We start from the raw sequence: 23,234 nt of genomic DNA on the forward strand, positions 1-23,234 counted from the left end.
TTTTTAATGTAAGATATCCAGGAAAAGTCCTCAAAAGACATTCTGTGTTGGTCAAGTCTCCATCTTCCCTTTAAAAGAAGGAAAATGCTTGTAGTTAAGCGACCTTCTTTACTCTCCCCTCACAAGTCAACAGTTGGCCTAATGGGAGAAAAAATCATGTTGGCCACACCAAGAGCCAGAGCAAGTTTGAGGGTGTGTAGTATTCTTCATGTAGGTGAGTGTGTATCTTTGGGAGATACAGACTGGGGACAGGCTCATGTTAGAGATCCCTTATTCCTGCTCTTTACACACAATGGTAGGCCTGTGTTGGCACTGTGTGCTTATACATTTTGTACTTGACTCACATGGACATTTCAAAACCTCGGTTAGACTTACGTAACAATATATCACTATTTTCTTTTTAGAATATATTAATAACTTATATTGGAATGGTCTTTGGTGGAGATTATATTTTCACATGGACAAATTTTATTGGCCTAAATATCAGGTAAGTAAAAATATTGAATTAAATATAAGTACAGCGACAGATGGGGTTTAGATACTCAAATAGTGTCACAGCAAAGTATTGAGTGGTTCATTCAATTGTAAATATGTTCATTTATGAAACAAACTTATGGGGTGCCTGCAATGTGGTAAATATATTTTGATGTCTCTAGCTAACATTTTAAAGAAACAGGAAATGGCTCCATATTCAGTGCGTAAGATTTAGAATTGAACTTCCTCTTCCTTGCATCCAAGAACAGCAATTTGTTTATTGAACTTGATCAGGTAATGCTCTCAAGAAATTCAGGGATAAAAGCCACCGGTTCTATTACAGTTGTGAGTATCCGACCATAGGTATGCCACTACTTTAAAAAAATTATTAATTTTGTGGGGCTGGGGAGATGGCTTAGCAGTTGAGAGCACTGGCTACTCTTCTATAAGACCCAGGTTCAATTTCCAGCAGCACCCGAATGACAGCTCATACTGTCTATAACTCCACTTCCTGGAGATCTGATGTCCTCTTCTGTACTCCACAGGCACCAGAAAGGCACATGGTATATAGATAAACATTCATGCACATAAATAATAAACATTGTTTTAAAATTGATTTTGTTATTTGGCAATTTCAAACACGTATGTAATATATTCTGATTTCTTTGTACTCATTCCCTCTGTCAACTCTTTTTCCTATCACCTCCCCCTTGTCACTGCCATTCCTTTTCCCTGACTTGGTTTTTGTTTTGTAACCCATTTAATTTAACCAGTGCCATTTCTGTGACCATTGGGTTGGATCGATCCATAGGACCTGGTAGGTTGTCACCAGGTACGCATGTGAAGGCGGTGGTTCTCTGCTCCCTGAGTCTATCAGTAGCAAATAGCTCGACAGTGAAGGCTGGGGCCCCCTGCACTTCATCCCTGTTTGACTGTGGATGGGCCATTCTCGTCCAGAGCCAGTGTAGGCATCCATCGCTGTGTGTGAGTTCATGGTTGCTGTGACCATGTCTTGCCCAGGAGAGATGACACTGCACAGCCTCTGTACCTTCCAGCTCTTCCCTTCTCTCCTCCCTTTCTTCTGAAGTGTTCCCTGAGCCTTTGAGAGAGTAATATAATAATAACCTTGCTAAGAGCTCAGCATCATCAGCCAGTTACTCTCATCATGAGTCTCTACCTCACTATTGTTCACTGGAAAGAGAGGCTTCTCTGATTAAGGCATAATGTTTATCTATGAGTATCAAGTATTTAGAAGGCTTGATGCTATGTTCATTTGTTAAACAGTAGTATTCAGTGTCCCCATTCCCCATGATTTCCCTTGCCATGAGTTTTTGACCAGGTTTACAATACAACATGGATTTCCTCCTGTGGAGTGGGTCTCAAATCCAACCAGAGGGCAGCTAGTTACCCCGTTACAGCAGTGGTGCCACTCTGCACACGTGGGCACATCCCTCTTGGCAGGTTGATCTAGTAGATTGCAAGAGTCCTGGCTGGATAAGAAAGCTGATGTCTTTTCTCCCCCATTAGCCTTGTACATAGTCCCTTCTAGGACTGTGGAAGCTACCTAGCAGAGAGGACTCTTCCAGCTCAGTGCCTGCTCTATTTGTGTGTGTCTTGTACCTAGGGTACCTGGTGTCTTCAGCAGTAGGATCTTATTGTTCAGTTCTGGTGGGCAACTAAAAGGGATGGCAAGGGCGTCTATGTTTCTTGGGCCTCTGGAGTCTCCCTGTCCAACTGTTTTAAGGAGGCATCCCAATACCTGGCACTAGGGTTTCTGTAATAACTCTTGGCTTCTGGGACAGCTTTCTCCAGCCGTGCAGAAAATCTCCCTTTAAACTCTCTCTCTTTTAGTAAGTACATTTTTAAATTTGTCTACAAGATAGTAAGTTTCCATATAGCTTTTTCATACACCCTTCATTTTGGTTCTTCCCACCCCCTCCCTGTTTAAGCTTTTCCATAACCAGTATTCCCACTCTCTGCTTTCACATTACCTGTTTTCTAACCCCCTCACTTAAGGCTCCTCCCTCCCAATCGCCCCTTTCTACAGATACTCCAAGTTGAACACAAAAAATTAGAGATTCGAAGCTAGAATCCACATGTGAAAAAGAATATGTAGAATTTGGTTTTCTGTGCCTAGTTGCGTCATTTAATATATTTTTTTCATTTTCATCCATTTAACTGCACATTCATAACATTTGTCTTTACAGCTGAATAAAACTCCATTGTGTATATGTATCACATTTCCATTATTCATTCACCAGCTGATAGACACCTGAGCAGGTCCTAGCTATTGTGGATAGAGCAGCAGTGAACATGGATGAGCAACTATCTCTGTAGCAGAGTCCTTCCAGTATCTGCCCAGGAAAAGCTGAGTCATATGGTGGCTCTAGCTGTAGCTTTTGGAGGAATGTGCACACTGCTTTCCATAGTGGCTGCATCATTTAGCTCCCCACCAGCATCAATGCCTTTCTTTGAACTTGGTGTGCCACCCTCAGTAAAGGGTTGGTGGACACTGTATCAAAGCTGCCTTTCAGTTCTAGGCGTTGAATTTTGTGGTCTTAAGTATTATTTATGTGCCTATAAATTATCTAGCTTATTTTGGGGCCAGACCTCTGTCCTGATGTTAGTCTTGTCTCCTTGTAGCCTACTTGCCACCTCTAGCTGACTTATTCCAAACCCAGCTCCTTTCATTTCCTCCTGGTCAACTCTACCCACAGTCCTGGCCTTCTTCATTTCTGGAAACTCTTCCCTTCCAGGTGAAAAACCAGTCTCCATTGTGTGTAGGAAATATTTTAGAAGTTATTTTTACTTATATTTATGTGTATGTGTGTGCATCTGTGAGTGAGTGTGTGTGTGGATGTGCATCCTGGTGCCCAGTCCTCTCTTATCCATGGGTCTGGGGCTAGGTAGCTCTTTCACGGGCTGAGCCATCTCACCAGCCCCTCATCTTTTTAATTATCAGCAAGTGATGTAAATTTCCTAACCTTGCACCTCTTCAAGTGTAAAAAAAAAAAAAACTACATATTTGCCTTATTAATAAATAATAGGGAGATTAATAATAGTACCAGCTTAATAATCTCCTTTGACTTTCCCCTAAAGTTTATTTGCTATCTACTTGGAATGAGTTGGCAGGGGAATTGGTGAAGGATGTGTATCTTAGTCACTGTTCTGTTGCTGTGAAGAGACACCACTTAACTGGGGGCTTGTTTACAGTTTCACAGGTTTAATCCATTAATCATGCCAGGGAGCTTGCATGCAGGCAGGCCTGCAGGGAGAAGTAGCTTAGAGCTTTACATTCTGATCCACAGGCAGAGAGAGAGAGAGGGAGGGAGGAAGAGGAGAGACAGACAGACAGAGACACTGGACCTGGCTGGCATGGGCTTTGAAACCTCAAAACCCACCCCCAGCAATACACCTCCTCCAACAAGGACATGCCTACTCCAAGGAGAGCACACCTCCTAATCCTTCCCAGCAGTCCACCAGCTAGGAACCAAGCATTCAAACATCTGAACCTGGGGGGCCATTTTCTCAGAGCACCACTAACTATGTGGTTTCTGGAGGTTGCCCCTTAAAGGGGTGTGGAGTTAAGAGTAGATGATGACTTTTGTTTGTCTGCTTCTGAGTTCCAGTGTTCTTATGTGTTACGGATGAAACTAACTTACTCTTGAGTTAGAAAGAACCCAATAAGATTCAAATTCAGGCATCCCGACTCCTGTTCAGATATTACTTTCATTACAGCTTTTGGCAAGGAAAGTATAGTGTTTAGTTTTTTCACTTTTTTTTTTGTTTGTTTTGTTTTTTGTTTTTGTTTTTCGAGACAGGGTTTCTCTGTGTAGCTTTGCGCCTTCCTGGAACTCGCTTTGGAGACCAGGCTGGCCTCGAACTCACAGAGATCCGCCTGGCTCTGCCTCCCGAGTGCTGGGATTAAAGGCGTGCGCCACCACCGCCCGGCTCACTTTTTCTTTTAATTGAAATTGTCTTTATTATTTTTTTCGGCTGTATTTTGGTTGCTGTTTTCTTTGACTAGTTAGTATGCAAAGACAGAAGTTGTGGATATTAGCTTTTTAATGCAAAAGCCAAACGACAGAGACTGTTGAGTCCATTTCACTTGTTTAGAAATGATTCAGTTCCTCCTTAACAGACAGCACTTTAAAGGAAACCACTAACTGAACCATATTCTTGACGAATATATAATTCAGCCTGAACAGGTCTGGCTCCCCTGCCTTGTGTCTTGGTTGTATTAGGAAAGGCTTGAGAGTCAGGCATGATAGCTCACCTCTGTAATCTCAGCACTGGGGGAATGGAGGCAGGAGGAACAGGAATTCATCCTCTGCTACATAGCAAGTGGTCACCAGCCTTAGCCACATGAGACCCTATCTGAAATACCAACCCAAAGGAAAAGTTGAATGTCCCCCATCTGGCCTGGTTCAAGTGCAGGAGGCATGGGGCATGCTTAGCAGCCTTGCAGGTGCCACTCAGCTTTGATTCTGTGCTTCAAGGAGGTGTTCATGGTTCATTAGAGTACAGTTGAGTCTGTCTGCATCTTCTCTAATGCTTTTCTCCCGTGTCCAGTTCCTCAGTGTTTAGCCAAGAGCCCCCTCCCCCAAAAAAAGCAATGGGGAGGGTAGGAAATAAAAAGTGAAGACAGAACTTGCTCCCGTGCATCCATCAGAGTCCGGACTCTGGCCCACGTCTCAGGCCTGAAGAATGTGGCCTTCCTGAATAATGACACCATAATCTTAGAGCCAGGCAGGCCAGAATTCCTCGGCTCTTTGGAATGCATCTTGTTCCATCATTAAACAATTAACACGTGATTAAATAATTAAATATAATGATTTATTCTCTCCAGTGTAGAGTGCTATCAGTTTTAACAAATGCATTTAATCTCTGTTACCCTTTTGTATGCAATGGCTTCTGTTCCCTCAGATCCTGACAGAGCTCTTTCTATCCATAGAGCTTCCAGAATGTGACATGAATGATGTGTATGGTATTTCACTTTCAAGTCTGGCTCTTTCACATGTTTTCCAGCTGTTTTTGCATGTGTCAGTACCTCATACATTTTTATTGCTGAGCACACTATTGGATGTTGGATGGTTGTATTACATCTTTCAGCATTTGAAAGCAGTTGGGCCATTTCCAATTTAAAGCTATTATGCTATTATGTATTATCTTCCATAAATACTTGCTTAGAAGTTTGTGTATGAACATTGATTTTCATTGCAGTGGGATACATACTTAGAAATAGATTTCCTGGGTTGTATAGTTGTATAGTAACACATTTAACTTAGTAAGAAATTATAGGCTAGGGTGTGACTTGGTGCTAGAGTGCATGCCTAACATATGTGAGATTGGATTTCCTGGAGAGAGAAAGGGAGGGAGAGAGGGAGAGAGGGAGGGAGGGAGGGAGGGGGAGAGAGAGAGAGAAAGAGAGAGAGAGAAAGAAACACACAGAGAGAGAGAGAGAGAGAGAGAGAGAGAGAGAGAGAGAGAGAAACACACAGAGAGAAACACACAGAAACACACAGAGAGAGAGAGAAAGAAATTACCATCCTTTTTTTTTTCCCTTCCAACACGACGTCGGGGCTGCTTTGCATAACCACCAGTAATGTGTGGAGTTTTGGTGCTCCGTACCCTGGCTTTGGGAGCCCCTCTTCCAGCTCTGTCATGCAGTCTCACTGTGACCTTGTTTCTCCCAGGGTTAATGATGTATTGGGAAAGGCTTGAGAGTCAGGCATGATGGCTTTTTTCAATGCTGCCATGCCATCAGCCTGTTTTCTTTAGTGAAGTGGCCGGTCAGACATTTGACCGTCTGAAACACTAGGGTCATGTCTTCTCATGCTTTTAGAGTTATGAAAATATAGCATATTCTAATTTGGGGCTTGTCTTTTTATTTTTTTTTAATTTTTATTTTTATTTTGCAATACAATTCAGTTCTACATATCAGCCACGGATTCCCTTGTTCTCCCCCCTCCAGCCCCCCCACCTTCCCCCCATCCCACCCCCCCATTCCCACCTCCTCCAGGGCAAAGCCTCCCCCTTGGACTGAGATCAACCTGGTAGACTCAGTCCAGGTAGGTCCAGTCCCCTCCTCCCAGGCCAAGCCAAACAATCCTGCATAGGCCCCAGGTTTCAAACAGCCAACTCATGCAACGAGCACAGGACCCGGTCCCACTGCCTGGATGCTTGTCTTTTTATTAATAGTATAGTTTTTTGAGGGACATGGCGTGGTGAGACAGGGTTTCTCTGTGTAACAGCTCTGGCTGTCCTGTAACTCACTTTGTAGACCAGGCTGGCCTGGAACTCAAAGAGATCTGCCTGCCACTGCCTCCCGAGTGCTGGGATTAAAGGATGCACCACCACCGCCCAGCTGATAGTATGTTTTGAAGAAGGAATTTTTAGATTTGATGCAAAACAAGTTGGCGATGTTTTGTTCTGTATGGTACTTCCATTGCTGTGTCTGAGAAGTCTTTGCCTGACTCAAGTCCAGAAAGGTTTTCCTATTGTGTCCCAGATGATTTTGTTTCAGGCTTCATAATTGTTCACAAAGCCTGTTTCCAATTAATTTTCACTTATTAAAAAGTGTGGATTAAGATGCTTTTTAATGTATTGTGTAAACAGACATTCAATTCCTTCCATGTTTTTGATTAAAAATAAAGTCCTAATGGCTACCCACTACAGCCTTCATTCTCATAACACTATTTTATAGATGGTTTTCTGTTTGTTTGTTTGTTTGTTTGGTTGGTTGGTTGGTTAGTTAGTTGGTTGCTTTTTCTTCTTTATATCAGCTCCGTAAGGGAAGCTGAGAGCTAGAGAAAGGAACCTGAATGCACTGTGAAGTTAGGTAGTGAACCTGTTTCTCTATGCCAGGAGTGTGCTGTACCACAGTAGGTCCCTCATAGAAGAGGGGTTGTGCAAGTAAGTCACGGCTCAAGGACTACAGTCCAGAGGGCTAGATTCCAGAGTCTAAGTTACACGTTCAGTAGAGGAGTGAGTAAGTTCCTGTAGCCTCATGAGTCACGTGTGTATGGTACCACTTAAATTGCCAGCTTTTGAGGGCAGAAAATCGCCTCTCTTGATTATGTCATATATATGGTTCATTCCTAGCCCACAAGAGGCGTCCAGCCCTAGCGATAACAGCGAAACACTGCCAGTGTTTTCATGCGTGTTTGTGCAGTTGTGCAAGGCCCTGCCCTTTGTATGGCTCCCGTGAATGTCCCATTTCACAGAGAGACCAAGGGGCTTGCTTGCCCTCAGTTGTCTAGCTGCCGAGTGGGTGGTTTGCAGCTCATCTTCCATGTCCGTATTCTTCACCTCAGTACTGTTTGTCTAGTAATAGTCAAGAGACAAATATATTCTGTTTCCAGAGCTTTGCATAATATGTATCCTGAAACCTTTTTTGGGGGTGGGTAAGAAAAGCCACTTTCCTATGGCGCGCATGGCCAGACCAGAGTCTACAGACTCTATGATGTGGTGTGGTCCAGCTGCAGAACTGCTTCCTAGGACATTGTTCCAGTAGCTTTGCCCAGCACCTGAATCTGTCGTGCTCTCATGTGGGTCCCTTCCTTCTTTCCTTAGAATTGTGTGTGGTGTTTTTAGTGTTTCTCTTGAGTGCTTCCCTTCTTACAGACCCTTCTGGTCCAGTCTTCTGAAGTACGAGTCTGAGCTTCCCTTTATTTGGTAGCTCTCATTTGGAGAAAGAGAAGGACATATTTGTATTCCTTTAGTGACTGCTGAGGTCACCCCTGCCAGGCTGTTTTGGGTTATATAATAGTTTCTCATTAGAGTATCTTGGAGTTTTGAACAAGTTGTAGGGAAGCCAGCTAGCTCTTTGGTAGTATCTCAGTGGGAACTGAAATGTAGCAAACTCCTATGTGCTGCTGCTGCTGCTACTGCTAGCTACCTCCTGTTCCCTCTTCATGACCTGAGCTCCTCTTTTGTAAAACGTGGGGTTTCACTTCAAGTTGTCTGTCCTGCTTGCTTCTGCTCCTCGGTGGCTTGAGTCAGCCTACAGTAGGTCACTTTGTAGGAAACTTGGAAATTTGAAGAGATGCCCCACAGGCTCGAAAACTCATCAAGTGTGTTCTCCCAGTTCTAGTGGGAATCTACTCAGGTTTAAATTTTCTTGAAGAGAGAAAAAAGGACGGGGGAGGGACGGATACAGGAGAGAAGGTGATGGGCATGCTTTAGTCCTAAGCCTCAAAGATACGTAAGCACACATCCGAACCAAACACTCTTCTTCCTCGATGCCTTAGAAACCTCTTCCTGACGATAGCCAGCAGTGGTAGGAGGAGATGCCAAGCAAGCGTTCAGGCTGGCCTCCTTTTCCCTTAACTGTTCTCTTTAAAACCCATAGATGTGCATGGAACCTCAGCAGAATTCTGATGTGGAAGAGGCATTTGTCTGGCATGTTAATAATGCATTCGATATCCTCGTCAAGGTTGTGGGTGCCATAAACATCTCAACAGGGTTTGGGAATCTTATAGTTTTTTTTTTTTCCTTCTAAATTTATTCCTGGGCAGTTTCCCAAAACTCCTCGGCAGATGGAATGGTTCATACCCTAGCCAGACTTCTGTGACTAATACACTTCTATTTTTGAAGTATGTGCAAAGACCAACACTTATTTTGGTATAGGTAGGACATAAAAGATACCTGGGAGGCAGCAGCTAGGGTTCCATTCTGGTCTCCTTGCTCGTCTTCTCGCTCACTACTGTTTTGTCTTTGTTCTTCGAGCTCACTTGGCAGGTGGAGTAGAATCGGCTGTTGAGTATGTTTGATCCTCTAGACTAAAGCAAGTGCCCTCAGACAAGGACAAACCAGAGAGGAATGTCCTCTTCAGGGTGTCTCATCTGGCCAGGAAGAGTGGTTTATTTATAAACAAACGTGTGCTCAGAGCCTGGCTGAGGCAGCCGAGGTGGAGCTTCTGGAATGAACCAGAAGCCGTCTTTCTGGAGTTGTCCTTATTGTAGACATGCTTGCTCTGCTGGCTGGAGAGAAAGTCATAGAGAAAACGAGGTGGGAAAAGTCAGCTTGGAAGGGTTGTGGGCTGCATTTCCTGCTCAGACCAGAACGGGGAGTGAGCCCCTGAGTTCAGAGAGAGGAGCAAGCCAATGGCCGTGAAGTGCAAGTGAGTCTGGAATTTCCCAGAGCACGGAGGCCTGCATGGCAGGGATGAGCAGTGAAGGAGATGCCATTCAGCTAGGTAGAGGAGTGGATTAGGGAGGACTTTCTGGTCATTACAGAATTATTTTGGGGAGAAGGAAGGATGTTGGCGGAGTTGACTGTAGTGACATGTGACTTAGTTTTAACGTTTGGCCAGTGTATTGAGATTAGCCCGAAGGAAGAGAGGAAATGTGGAGTGATTGTGTTATGGCAAGCATTCATGTGGAGATCCTTCTGCAGTTCAGGGTGTGGGGAGCACTTCAGTGGTACTCACAGCAGTGACCAGGCACCTTTGGACCTTCCTGGGAAGAGCTTGCAGGGCTTTTGTTAGGAAGGAACTACCCAGACTGTCAGCAATTCAGGTGCTGCTCCCAGGAAGTAAACTCTGCCAGGGTTTGCGTGGGAGGCTTCACGGAAGGATATTTGATAGGCTTCGGCGTTCTTGCTTTTACTCCTACTGGTTGGCTACTGTATGATCTTAACCTTCTGGAATGGTTTATTATCCTATTATATAGCTTAAGTGTGTAGTTTAATGTATAGTCCTAAGGAACTAATTCCTTTACATGATTCTTTAGCTTAATTCTTGCTTTAGTTCTGAGGGGGCATGGACCCTAGTCTCTCCTGCGCAGGTGAGGGAACTAAAGTAGCGTGCTCTATGTCACAGAGCTCAGAGCTTTGTAGATGCCTGAGTCCACAGTGGCCCTGTGGAGACAGTGGCAATCAGCTGTTTGCTTGGCCGATAAGAAGGAAGGTGGGAAGGTCCTCTGCAGCGGCTTGCTCCAGAGGAGTAGAGTGATCTTGCCTCTGGTGGAAGACTGCACCGGGAATCAGTTATTTGGCAGGGATTGTACTTGTTTGGAAATAGCAGAATCAAACTCTTGATGCATAGGTTTTAAGTAGATTGGCATATTTTGCTTATGGAATGCAGAGCTGTGGGCCTAGACTCACACACAACATGTCAGTGGTAAATAACACATGGAGGCAGCAGAGACTGTAGAATTCTTGTTCCTTGCCATGGGGTTGCTACACTGATGGATTTTATAGACTGAGTGTCTAACTGTTGGAAGGTAGTGAACATGGCCATGACTGTGGGTCTTGGAGGTAACTTTTCTTTTTAAAAAATATGTATTTATTGTATGTGTGTGTGTGTGTGTGTGAGTGTATGTGTGTGCAACATGTGTGTGCAGGGGCCTGTAAAAGTCAGAAGAGGGCACTGGAACTGGAGTTATAGACAATTAAGAGCCACCATGTGGGTACTGGGAACAGAACTCAGCTCTTCAGCAAGAGGAATCAGTGCTGTAACCACTGAGCCATCTCTCCAGCCCCTTTTGTTGTTTTGTGACAGTCTAATGTATCCCAGATGGGCCTCCAGCTGACCAAGGTAGACTTGAAATCTGGCCCTCCAGTTTCCAGCTTTGCAGTGACTTTCTAGGATCCCAGGCCTCTGTGCTTTCACTCCCCTGCTCAGACAGTATGCTCCTACCAACCTGTTTTATACAGTGCTGGGGATCAAGCCCAAGGCCTCTGATAAGCTAGGCTGGCTGTCTCCCCACTGAGCTCCACTCCCAGCATGCTGTCAATCTAGAAACCATGGGCTGTGTGATCAAGCTGTATCAGCCCAGATGCTCTAGTGTCAGCAGATTTCTGTAGATTCAGACTTGGAAGAGGTGAGTGGTGCAGTTTCAGGCTAGACTGCAGTGATCTAACTAGACCCCTCTGTCTGTGGGAAGTGTGAATGCTGCTTCTCCTGCTGCTCCTCCTCTCCTTCCTCCTCTTCTTCCTCCTCCTCCTGCTCCTCCCTCATCCCCCAACTGTGTCTACCACAGCAGGTCTCTGAATTATAGTGTTTGGGTCTTATAGAGCTTTGTGCTCAAGTTTTTAGAAAGGCTTGTATAATGATCGGCTCTTGGTTTTGATATGCATATCCATGCTGTTGATGAATATTCAGTTCTCACCCGGTGATTCATGAATTGGCATTTCTGTAACACAGCCAGTGGAAGAGCTGCAGGCTCCTCTGAATAGGTTGCAGCCATTTCCCTTCATCCCTTGCCGTGGACCGAATGTTGCCTTCCTCCAGTGTTCATGTTCTAGTTCTGACTCCCAGGGTCAGTGTTTTAGGAATAAAGCTTTGGGGGGTGGGGTGGGGGGTAGAATTTGGAGATGAAGATTTCTTGTGATAGGTGTCCCTAGCAAAGAGAGGACCCCTGCTGCCTCCTTCATTCAAGGGCCCAGTGAGAAGGCTCCCTGTCACATGCACATTCCACCTTTATTCCTCCAGCTCCATACTAGGAGAAGCAGATGTTTGTTGTTCCTGCATCATGAGTAGGCTAAGGTACTTATGACTCAACCACCATGTGCTGATGCTTCCCCTCTCCTGTGTATCAGGGTCAATAGAGAAAATAGAACAGAAGTATCTTACATTTTTTTATAGTGAGATCAAACAAAGCCTTGCCTATGCCAGGCAAACACTCTGCCACTGAGCTACAACCCCGGCCCACAATTATATTCTCAGTGCTTGTAATCTCATTTAATCTTCCAGATAAGCCTAAATGTATAGTGGCTGCCTCCTCCTCCTTTTCTTTCTTTCTTTTTTTGGTGTGTGTGTGTGTTTGGTTTTTCAAGACAGGGTTTCTCTGTGTAACAGCCTGGGATTAAAGGCGTGTGCCACCTGGTGCATTGGGGTGGTAGTGGTGATGGTTAATCCCAGTACTCAGGAGGCAGAGACAGGCAGATCTTCATGAGTTTGAGGCCAGCCTGGTCTACCCAGCAAGCTCAGGACAGCCAAGGCTACACAGAGAAGCCTGTCTCGAAAAACCGAACCAAAATAAATAAATAAATAAATAAAGAGGCATGTACCACCATGCCCTGCTCACAGTGGCATTCTTACTAAGTACAGAGATGATGCTTCAGAAAGATTAGTTACTTTTCCTGGGGTCTTAGAGCTAGTAGTATACTCAGGATTTGGACCAAGACCCAACTCTGGCCCAGGATTGTTTTAGTACACCAGGGTAGAATAGGGTCTGGGGATATGCATAAGCCCTGCCATGCTCTAAGCCTGTACTTCCTGATGTTCCTGTCCAGGTGAAAGGGCTCAGTGACAGGAAAAGTGAGAGCATTGTTTTAGGTTGTCTGGGGGTGTGACAGCATAGGAGAAAGTCGGATGAAAGAAGGAAGGGGCAGTCCTTCTCCATTGTTTTGGGTTGGGGTGGGTTTGGAGGAAAGGGAATTGACTGTCATGGGAGATGTACATGTGGTCCTCAGGGAGTTTTTAGCTTTAGCATGAAGGCTTAGTCTGAGGCAAGCTCTCAGGGAACTCATCTGCCAGAAGTAACCCACTGGGAACAGACTGGTTCCAGAAGGGGCGGATCAGATCCTACCTCAGCGTGATGGAAGAGCTGCCAGGTGAAGGGAAGGGGGCAGCAGGAGCCCCTGGCGGGACTCCGGGATAAAGGGAAGGAAAACAGCAGTTTCCATCCTTACCACAGAGCGCAAGCTCACAGACTAAGACTTAGGGGGCTGGAGAGGTAGCTCAGAGGTTAAGATTACTGGCTGCTCTTCCAGAGGACCAGGGTTCAATTCCCAGCCCCCACATGGTGGTTCACAACTGTGTGTAACTCTAAACTGGGGGATCCAATATCCTCTTCTGGTCTCCTTTGGACACCAGGAATGCACATGGTGCACAGACACTCATTCGGGCAACCCCCCCCCCCACACACACACATAAACTTAAATGAATTAAGAATAAGGCTTGGGGGGTTCACAAGCTGATGATGACAGTGAAGGACTGGGAGCTGTGGTGTCAGGTGCAGTGGAGATAGACTGGCCTGGCACCCTGGCGCTGAGCAAGTTTCTTACAGCTTGAGGACTCCCTTTTCTCTTCTGTCAAATGGGCACCTTGCAGGGATGTAGCAACTTGGAGGGATAGCCAAGTGGCAGGAGATGCATGAGCATGCAAACACACTGTGCATGTCATCACGTCTGCGGGAATCCTGCTAGGAAGGAGGTTAGACTAAAGGAAGCTTTGTGTCATGTGGCGGGAGGGCTCAGAGTGACTGGTGGTACAGTAGCTCTTACTTCCCCTTCCTTCCTCATGGGAGCCTGAGGTTGGCTGTTTTCACTCCTCTGAAGCCGCCCTAGGGCTGGGACATCAAGGCCCAGAGGAAAACAGAATGAGTTTTAAATGAGCAACATGTTGATCAGCCTTGTGGCCAGGCCGAAGCGGGGCCGGATCCAGGGCAGGAAATTTTTAAGGGGAGAGCCCAGCCCAGGCTCTCAGCTGGGTGGTGACCCAGTGGAATGAGTACTGGCAGTCTCAAGTGAAGAGTCCCACAGCAGTGCTGTTTCTGTGAACTCTTCCGGCTTATAGCTTAGTTTTAGAGGCAGGAAGTTTTGAAGTCCCCTCAGAGAATGAACAGGGATCATTGTCTCCACGAATGCAGTCTGGGGTGCGGTATACGAACAGGTAAGGCATGTTAGTAACTAACTGCCATAGGCCAAGAGCTCAGGGAAATGTTCCCACTGAGCTTGCTTCTTACTAGAGAGGAACCACCTGGCATCTTAGAACCAGCTGTAGCCACAGTGGATGGTTTGGGTGTGTCTTCCAGATCTCTCTTCTAATACAAACCGAAGCACATACTCATGTTCATGTAGTTCATACAGAGGTGACCAGCATTTAATGTTTTGTGCTTTTTTTTCTCATTTAACATGCCATTACCTGTTTCACTTCATAGCATTTTAATGGATGTATAGTATTCCACTGTGTGAATTTCTGTAGTCATTTCCCACTGCGGGGCACTTCACTTTTACCAGACTTTTCCCCATGACCAGTGTCACGACTCACTCCTTCCCTCTGTTCCCTTCCTCATGATGGCTTTCTGTCTTGCAGTATTGCTGGAAGCCTGGTGTATTCTTACATCACTTTCACCGAAGAGCAGCTGAGCAAACAGTCAGAGGGCAACAACAAGCTGGACACTAAGGGGAAAGGAGCTGTATGACTGATGGCCCCTGCTCGTGGACCCTGAAGACACTGAGGCGTCCTGACCTGGGACTAATATTCCTTTGCAATTGTATGACTCTAGGACTGATTGTTGCCTTTGAAAATTTCTTGACCGTATATTAACTATGTTTAAATTAATTTATGTCAGACTGGAAAATGTACTGGGTGGGTTTTAATTTATTTTTTGTCTCAGACAGTGAAGCATCAGTGTTTTGGAATCTTCTACCCTGTAGTTTGCTATCCAGGTGACCCTGGCAGTATATACAATGTGTTCTAGCTAGAGCTGCCTTCCAGTGGGCTGTCTCCAGAGGCAGTTTAGCTGGAAATGCAGCTGAGATCTGAACTTTCTTCTTTTTTAATTGCATTATCTCCATAGTATCATTACATTTGCCAAAGGTAACAGCTTTGGCACTAAAAACCCCACGAGGCTCTGAAGGATTTTGCTTTCCTGGATTGTGTGGGGTGAGCAGAGCGTGCCTTGGAATGTCTGATTCCTCTTTGTTCAGTAGAGACAAGCGGGTGGAGAAAGCTGGCCATTCCTCAGTTCTTCACTCAACAGTAATGCAGTGAACATAGACAGCTGTTGGGCCTTGTGCTGAGTGCAGGGATGCAGAGATGAGTTGGTGGTGGTTCAGAAGCTCTCTCCTGCCGTGGACTGAATGTAAGATGGAGAACTTGATTCTCTGTTCAGCTAGGAAACTCTGTGACTGTGTGCCAGGTACTTCAGCCCTCTGGAACCGCAGGCCTGTGAGGTTAGAAGCACCTGCCCTGCCTATTCGCCTGAGATCAGAGCCCACAGTGAGACACTGAAGAACTACAATGTGTATGCAGCAATGGCTCGGCTCCCACTTCTCTGAGAGGGACAGATAGTCAAGGTGGCTGCCGTCTCTCCCCATGCCTTTATCATGTGGGTATAGTTGGTACTCTTTGGATTCCTGTGTGCAAGTCCTCATCACAGGCCCAAGGCCCATGCTTCTGAACTGGCTGGTCTGAGGGAAGAGCTAGCCAGACATCTTTGTATTGTTGGGACTTGATCTCTTTTGGGCAAAGTCTCTCCCTCCTTAAATGACAAGAGGCCAGCTCTCCCCTGCAGGAACACCACCTGTACCCTCAGCCCTGGGATGCACTGGATGAGCATTTTGGTGGATTCCTCATTCTGAGAGAGCAGCTGTGAGTAGACATTGCCTGCACTGCCCCAGGGAGGGATGTTTGCCAGAGCTGGGTGGTATGGCTCAGAGACCTCCCCTGCTGTGGAGGAGGCTGTGTTTGCTTGGGTCAGCAGAGTAGATTGCCTCTGCTTCCTTCATGGGCAGCTGACTGGATGCTGCAGGCTTAAACAGCTTGGATTTTTGTGTCTCATTGGGGGAATATGAGAGTTTTGATTTTTTTTCCCCTCTATTTGAAAATTTCATCTGTAGGCTCCACCTTGAATATAAATTTTATAAGAAAGCACATTTGCAAGTTTTCTGCAATATTGTATCAGGAATCTGTGGAAGGTTTTGGTCAGTAAAGCTGAGGCAGGGTCTCCACAGAGTGTTAGTGTTTCTCTCTATTGGTCAGTTCACAGGCACGCTGAGGGCCTTAGGCCTGGGCCCCTTTGCTTTCCTTATTGAGGGCTCTTTTAGTGAGAGAAGACTTAATGACCAGCAAATGGACAAATAAATAGGACACAGTCTGGCACTCTCCAGTGTTTAGTTGTTCAGCCAGGGGTCTGCCCTTAGTTGAAAGGATACAAATGAAAGAACTCAGTGATTTGTAAATAAGGCCTGCCTGCACAGTTTTGGGTGACACTGATTTTAGGCCCACCCCAAAAGAAGTGTTTCCATTTCAGAGGACTTGGTCCTCAGATCATCATGTAGCTCCGATGAGCCACGCAGCTCTTAGAACTGCCTACCCTGAGCCCTCCCATGACCTGGATGCTCTTTCTTCCCACATCTGTGCAGTGCTGGTTTCTCCCATGAACAGGCTGTAATGGAGTTTTTTCTTCCTGGGGAGACACACTGAGAGTGAGTGCAGTTCCCATTACATATGGCACACAGCAGACGTAGGGCCGGCATCCTCTCATGGAGGACTGCGTTCATTCAGTGCCAGTGACTTAGGGTAACGTGTTTCCCGAGAAGCACAAGCCTGTGCCTCCTTGCATCCAGATGCTTAGGTGACAGTCTTTGCTATCTTTTTGAAAACACAAAACAAAACATTTCTCTCATAGCCACTGTGATTCTGTTTTTAAAAAGAAAAATATTTTCATATTACGATGGCAAGTTTGAAAAAGCGAAAACTGTTTTCTCTCTCCGTGGGAGACAGTTGCATTTCAGAGTGGTGATTCAGTGAAGACTCAGCTGTCACCCTAAGGTAGCTTCCAGACCTTCCTCCCTCACCTCAGCCCTAAACACACTTGGACTGGCTTCCTCAGCCGCCGGGCGGCTCTCAGTAGTCCGTGGTGCCATCACCTTTCTGAGCCTGCCGTCTACTCCTACTGTTCACAGTTCACCTTGGGGAATGAGGAGAGACTCCAGTGTTTTGTTTTTTAAACTTTATTTTGAAAATATTTTTTAAAAAGAAATCTACTGGTTAGATTTTATTGTCACAGAAGTGTTTTTAGAGATGATTTTGTTCACAGATGTCCCCCTTCTCGGGCTGATGACTGACTTGCCCACATGTGTCCATCTCTGACAATGTTTCTTCAATATAGATTTTATTTACCAATATACTTAGTGTTTTTAAAAGGTACTGAGCATTGAGGTATGTAAATCAGGTGACATAAACATGACAAATCATGTGCCTAAATATTTTTTTAATGATGTCAAATAAATACTTTTTCTGGAAAATGTGTATTAGAATTCCTTCCTGCGTCGAGAGCAGTTGAGAGCTGGGGTCTGCTGACACTGAAGAAGGTGACATGCAGGTACTTGCGATCCAGAGGTGGTGACACTCTTCAGCATTAATGCTTTGTGAAAACAGTGCCCGTGACTACATAGTCATTGTCTGTGACGCGCCTGTGATGAACTGGAAGGAGAGAAATGCTAACCTGTTTACAAGATGTTTGCCTTGCTTGATCAGTGTTTTTTGTGTTGAGTACCTCTACTGGGTAACAGTCCATGAGTAAAATGCACTCAGCAGGACAGCCACTTTGCTACAGTGGACTCAACAGAGATACAAGTACATTAAATTATGGAGAGGGAGGAGCACATGAAGGTATTTTTTAAGAAGTTACCATCGTGACTTACTGCAGGTGTGCAGGCCACAGAGCATGTCCATCTTGCTGTGCAGTTGTCCCCAGGTCCCTTCACTAAACTAACGCTATGGGCATTGGACAGACACCTCCATTTCCCCTTCTTCCAGGCCCTGATGGCCCCAGTTCCTTCTGTTTCTCCAAGTTTGACTGGCCTACTACAAGTGGGATAGTGCAGTATTTGTCTTTTAGGGACGAGTGCATGTCACGTAGTATGTCCTCTAGGTCCCTCTCCGCACCACACATCAGGCTTTCCTTGAAGGCTGGTGCTGCTCTGGTGTGTCCTCAAGCACAGCTCACTGATCATCATGTGGGCGGGACTTTGGTCGGCCACGCTGCTGTGTGGTTCTGCATGCGTCTTGTCAAGAGTCTGCTGTCAGTCCTTGCGAATATTGCCCTAGTCAGCTTACTACAGCCGAGAGTCACCTGAGAGGAAAGCCTTGAGGGATTATCAGCACTTTCTCAGGGGTTTCCATAGGTGGAACTCCATCCATCCATCCATCGTCCATCCATGAAGCCATATCATCTTTTATAAAGTGTAGAAAGCTCCATTTGCCTAGTGTGGGACACATTCAAACTCTGGCACGTCTGAGTCAAAGCACCTAAGATCAGCAGGAATCATGCTGGGTGCTGTATGACCTAGAACTCCTTGGGTGACCTGTGTGGTTGTAAGTGCCAGTGCTTACTTAATGAACCACACTCTGCTGATAGGGCTGGTGGGAATTAAAACCAGGCCCAGTTGGATGGGTCTCAGCAAGACTGAGGCTGAGACAAGTTTATTGCCAGCAATCAGACCTTTTATATACCCTTATCCGAAACAGAATACAACGGCAATTGCCAGGATCAATACAGTGGTAGTTGCTAAGGATACAAAGACGGTCGCAAGTGATACAGGGTTCACACGATTAATGTCTGAGACCAGTTTACCTGTCAAACTCCTGTATGCTTGGCTGACTTCTAGGAAACACAGAGATACACAGGCAGCCTGAATGCTCTACTGCCTGAGGGAGGGCCTCAGTTTCCCAGGAACTGAAAGGCACACTGTGCCCAGGAGCCATGAACTCTCTCACCTGGGAAACCTATGCTGCATGCCTCTGAAGGCAACTAGACCAGGCTAATGATTCCGGGTAGGTGGTGTCATGCTCATCACCGCTGTATCTTGTCAAATGCTATTTTTTTTTTTTTTTTTATTCAGTGTTCATGGGTTTAAAGCTGGAGAATAAGCTAGTGGTGGTTTGAATCAGAGGTGGCCAGCAGCCCTAGCTTCTGGCCACTTGGCCCCTGGTGGCAGTTGGGGTGACAGTTTGCTGAGATGAGAAAGCAGGGTGGGCCGAGGGCTGACTGTGTTCTGCTGACTGAGCGCTAAAACATGCCTTTGGGTTGGTATTTAGTCATGACTTATTTTCCTGATGGACAAATGATTTAAGCAAGGCTAAGGGACTTGTCCTGCTTCCGTCAGCAGGGATGTTTAAATCAGGACTCTGATTCCGGCGAAAACCCTTGTCTTTCCAGGCAATGCATTCCAGGTAACACTGGACGTTAGGAGGATACGACACGAAGGTAGAGTCGCCTCGTGTCTGCTGCTCCTCAGGTGTGTTTCAGTGGTGAGTACTGAGGACAGTGTTGACAAATGGTCCCACACAATCGTGAAAGTGTGTTGGGAAATTCTAAATATATTTGGGTAAAGGGGTTTCTCCTGGAGAAGGGCTCCCGCCCTAGCTTGCTTTCCATTGCTGTGCTACCACCACAACCAAAATCAGCTTGGGGAGAAAGTGTTTATTTTATCTTATTGCTTACAGTCTACCATGGAGGGAAGTCAGTCTGGAACCTGGAGGCAAGACTGAAGCAGAGGCTATGGAGGAACACTGCTCACTGGCTTGTTCCCCATGGCTTGCTAAGTCTGCCTTCTTACAGGACCCAGGACCATCTGCCAAAAGGTGGCACCACCCACTGTGGGCTGGGCCCTCCCACATCAATCATTAATCAAGAAAAACGTTCCACAGATGACCGCCCAACAGGCCAATGTGTTAGAGGTAATTTCTCACTTGAGGTTCCCTCTTTCCAGAAGACTTTAGCTTATCTCAAGTTGGAAACAAACAAACAAACAAAAAAAAAAATGCACAGCACACTATCTTTAGAGAAATAGTATTTGAAACTAATTCTTGAAGTTGCATTTGTTTGTGTTTGTGTATGCACATGTGTGCATGCATGTGCATGTGCATGTGTGCCATGGCATATGTGTGGAGGTGAGAGGACAGCTTGCAGCAGTTGGCTCTTTTCTTTTGCCACCTGGTGACTGCACTCAAGTTGTCAGGGTTGAGTGTAAGTGCTTTTACACACTCAGCCATCTCCCCAGCTTTGAGCTGATTATTTACAACTAGGATTTGGGAAGACACCATAGGAGAAAACTCTCTAGAATTCCAGGGTCCCTGTGGTGGTTTGAAAGAAAATGGTCCCCAAAGGGAGTGGCGTTATGGGGGGGAGGTCTTGTTGGAGGAAGTGTGTCACTTTGGAGGCAGGCTTTGAGGTCTCACACATGCTCAAGATACTGCCCAGACTCTCAGACAACTTCCTGTTGCCTGCAAGATGTAGGACTCTCAGCTCCTTCTCCAACACCTTGTCTGCCTGCAAGCTGCCATGTCCCACCATGATGATAATGTCCTAGACCTCTGAACTGTAAACAAGCTACCTTATTTAAATGTTTTCCTTTATAAGAGTTGCTGTGGTCATGGTATCTCCTCACAGTAGTAGAAAGCCTAACTAAGCCTCTGTCCTTAACTTCTTGTCTGGAAAATGCCCACCCCTTGATAGTATAGTGCATGACTTCATCCCTCTGTTTCCCTTACCAGCGTGTGTGTCGGGGGGGGGGGGGGGGGGGGGGGGGGGGGGGGGGGGGGGGGGGGGGGGGGGGGGGAATGTGGTTCAGATGAAAAGAGAGTACTGAGGACATGTGAGGCTCTTGATGCTCGGTTTCATATCACACACAAAGGCCATATTGCTGTCTTCAATCATATTTAAGTTTTATGAAGGCAGAGATTTTGGTCTATTTAGTTCCCAACCCATGCTGGGCACACTATAAGGTACACAATAAATATTTGTTGAAAGAAAAGAATTCTTGATAGTGATCACTTTCAATTTTAATTTTTAAACAACTTCGAATGTTTAGTGTGTGCTTTGGAAAGGCAGCATCAGCTGCAGTATTTGCATCAGCTACAGGTCTCAGATGAAAAAGCCAGCAACGGGAGGAACTGTTACTAGCCCCATCCAATCAACATGTGCCACATATAACTGCTCTTTGACTGCCCAATTAGAACAGAGATTGGCTCACCATACTTAGAATTCTCCAAGTTCACTTAAAAGGGGTTTGCATGCCTTTATCCCCGGTTGTCATCCCCATTTTGTGTGGATGATTGACCCCCGCATGCTGGCTATTTCTGCAGAATAAACACTCTTTGTGTTTGCATATTATTTGAGTCTGGGGTCTTTCTTCAGCGATTCTCAGGCCCCAGCAGATGCAGTCAATACAATTGAAAACTGGTGGTGGGACTGTGTTTACCTGCTAAAAGGCATAAAAAAATGGAATAGCCATCTGCCAGTCAGACATGGCCCGATGTCTACCAGTGTGACTAAGCTGGCCAAGCCACCTGAGGGAGCTAGCACTGCAGATTACTAGGAGGGTAGAGCTGTGGAGGGACAGATGGACTAAAGAGGACAAAATGAGAAAGCCAGTGGGAAGACACCCAAGGGAGAAAAGGTGGATTTTGGTGACTTTTACAAGGCAGAATTAAGTGGTGATGACCAAGTCTGCTTTAAGAAATTGTGAAGCTATGGTAAAGTGGCCTGGAACAAGTTATAACGTGACATTTAAATAGGTAAATAAGATCCAGGGAATTTCCCCCTAGGAAATCACATCCTCTTTCTACTGTTCAGCTCTTTGACTAACTCTAGAGTGTCCTAGAAGACACAGCATCCGATTCCAAATTCCGCCTGCCTAATAGTTTTACTCCTGACGTCCAGTCACTGCATGATGTACAGACTTCTTTCACCCCACATAGCCATTCCTGTTTTACTACATCAAGGTTCACATTCAGAACCCACTGGCCCATTCTGGTTTTCCATTTTGAAGGAATTTCCCTTTTCCAAAACTCACACTTAGAGATGGAAGGTAGATAAGTCTGTAGACATCTATCCTATGATGTGTATCTTCCTTGAGCACAAAGATGCACCTTACCAAACAAGTGACCAGAAAGAGATCTAACTTCTCAAGGTGTCAGTTTCCCCATTTGGAAACTGGAGGGGACGTGAAACCTGGTTTACAGTGTGTACAGCACAATGCCCCTGGAAGCCATAGCTCAGAGTGGTCAGGGTTATCTGCAGGCTTGTCTACTGGCGATCCTTGTCATGATCAGCACTGTTTCTTTGGGGAATTGGCTTTTCTTAATCTTGTAAGCCAAAGGACTCAGAAGGAAGTCACCACCCTATGAAGATTAACCTGCATACCCAGAACTGCAACTGGCCAAAGGATAACTAACAGAAACCCGAGACTCTGGCCTTGGAGGTTGACCAGTCCTGTCATGAACCCATATAAACTATTAAGTGTTGTGAAGGAAAAGGACAGAGGGGTCCAGCCCTAAGCTGCATGGTATAAGGCTGCAGAGCCCTAGACAAGGTCCTTTCTATAAAAGAACAGGGCTCCCCCGCGGACTGAGATCAACCTGGTAGACTCAGTCCAGGTAGGTCCAGTCCCCTCCTCCCAGGCTGAGCCAAGTGATCCTGCATAGGCCCCAGGTTTCAAACAGGAGGCTTTGCCCTGGAGGAGGTGGGAATAGGGGGTGGGCTGGGGGGAAGGTGAGGGGGGCCGGAGGGGGGAGAACAAGGGAATCTGTGGCTGATATGTAGAACTGAATTGTATTGCAAAATAAAAATAAAAAATTAAAAAAAAACAAAAAAGGAAAAAAAAACCACAAACAAACAAACAAAAAGGACAGGGCTGCATATAAGGCTGTAGGATACTGGTACTCAATGTATGGGTTGTGACTCCTTTGGAGTAGTATATCAGATATCCTGCATATCAGATATTTACATTACTATTCATAACAGTAGCAAAATTAGTTATGAAGGAGCAACAAAGTAATTTTATGGTTGGGGGTCATGTGAAAACTTTACTCAAGGGTCACAGCATTATGAAGGTTGAGAACCACTGATCTAGGGGGTCTCCTCTGGACCATGGCAGGCTCTCCTTGCCCAGTGCTTACATTTTGGCTTTCTTCGAAGTATAGAAGGGCCAGAGAGTGCATGTCAATGCTATCAGCTAGATGTTTTCATTTGCCTTTCTTACTTTCCAGGTGAAAGCTAGCAAAAATTTGGAGTTAA

The 23,234-nt window shown here is 45.7% G+C and overlaps 1 protein-coding gene across 3 annotated transcripts in view; it reads left to right on the forward strand.

Annotated features, from left to right (window-relative positions):
• The window catches only part of Slc35d1 (solute carrier family 35 member D1), a 47,178-nt gene extending 29,721 nt beyond the window's left edge, over positions 1 to 17,457 (forward strand). For all 3 annotated transcript variants that reach the window (XM_052715780.1, XM_052715779.1, XM_052715777.1), the window contains 2 exons: positions 405 to 487; positions 14,519 to 17,457. In XM_052715780.1, coding sequence (XP_052571740.1) covers positions 405 to 487; positions 14,519 to 14,627 — 192 coding nt within the window. In that variant the 3' untranslated portion in view covers positions 14,628 to 17,457. The remainder of the gene's footprint in view (positions 1 to 404; positions 488 to 14,518) is intronic.
• The last annotated feature ends 5,777 nt before the right edge of the window (positions 17,458 to 23,234 follow it).

The sequence above is a fragment of the Peromyscus californicus genome, unplaced genomic scaffold (genome assembly GCF_007827085.1).
Source record: "Peromyscus californicus insignis strain IS unplaced genomic scaffold, ASM782708v3 Scaffold_5__1_contigs__length_169319896, whole genome shotgun sequence".
In the NCBI taxonomy this organism is placed as follows: domain Eukaryota; kingdom Metazoa; phylum Chordata; class Mammalia; order Rodentia; family Cricetidae; genus Peromyscus; species Peromyscus californicus.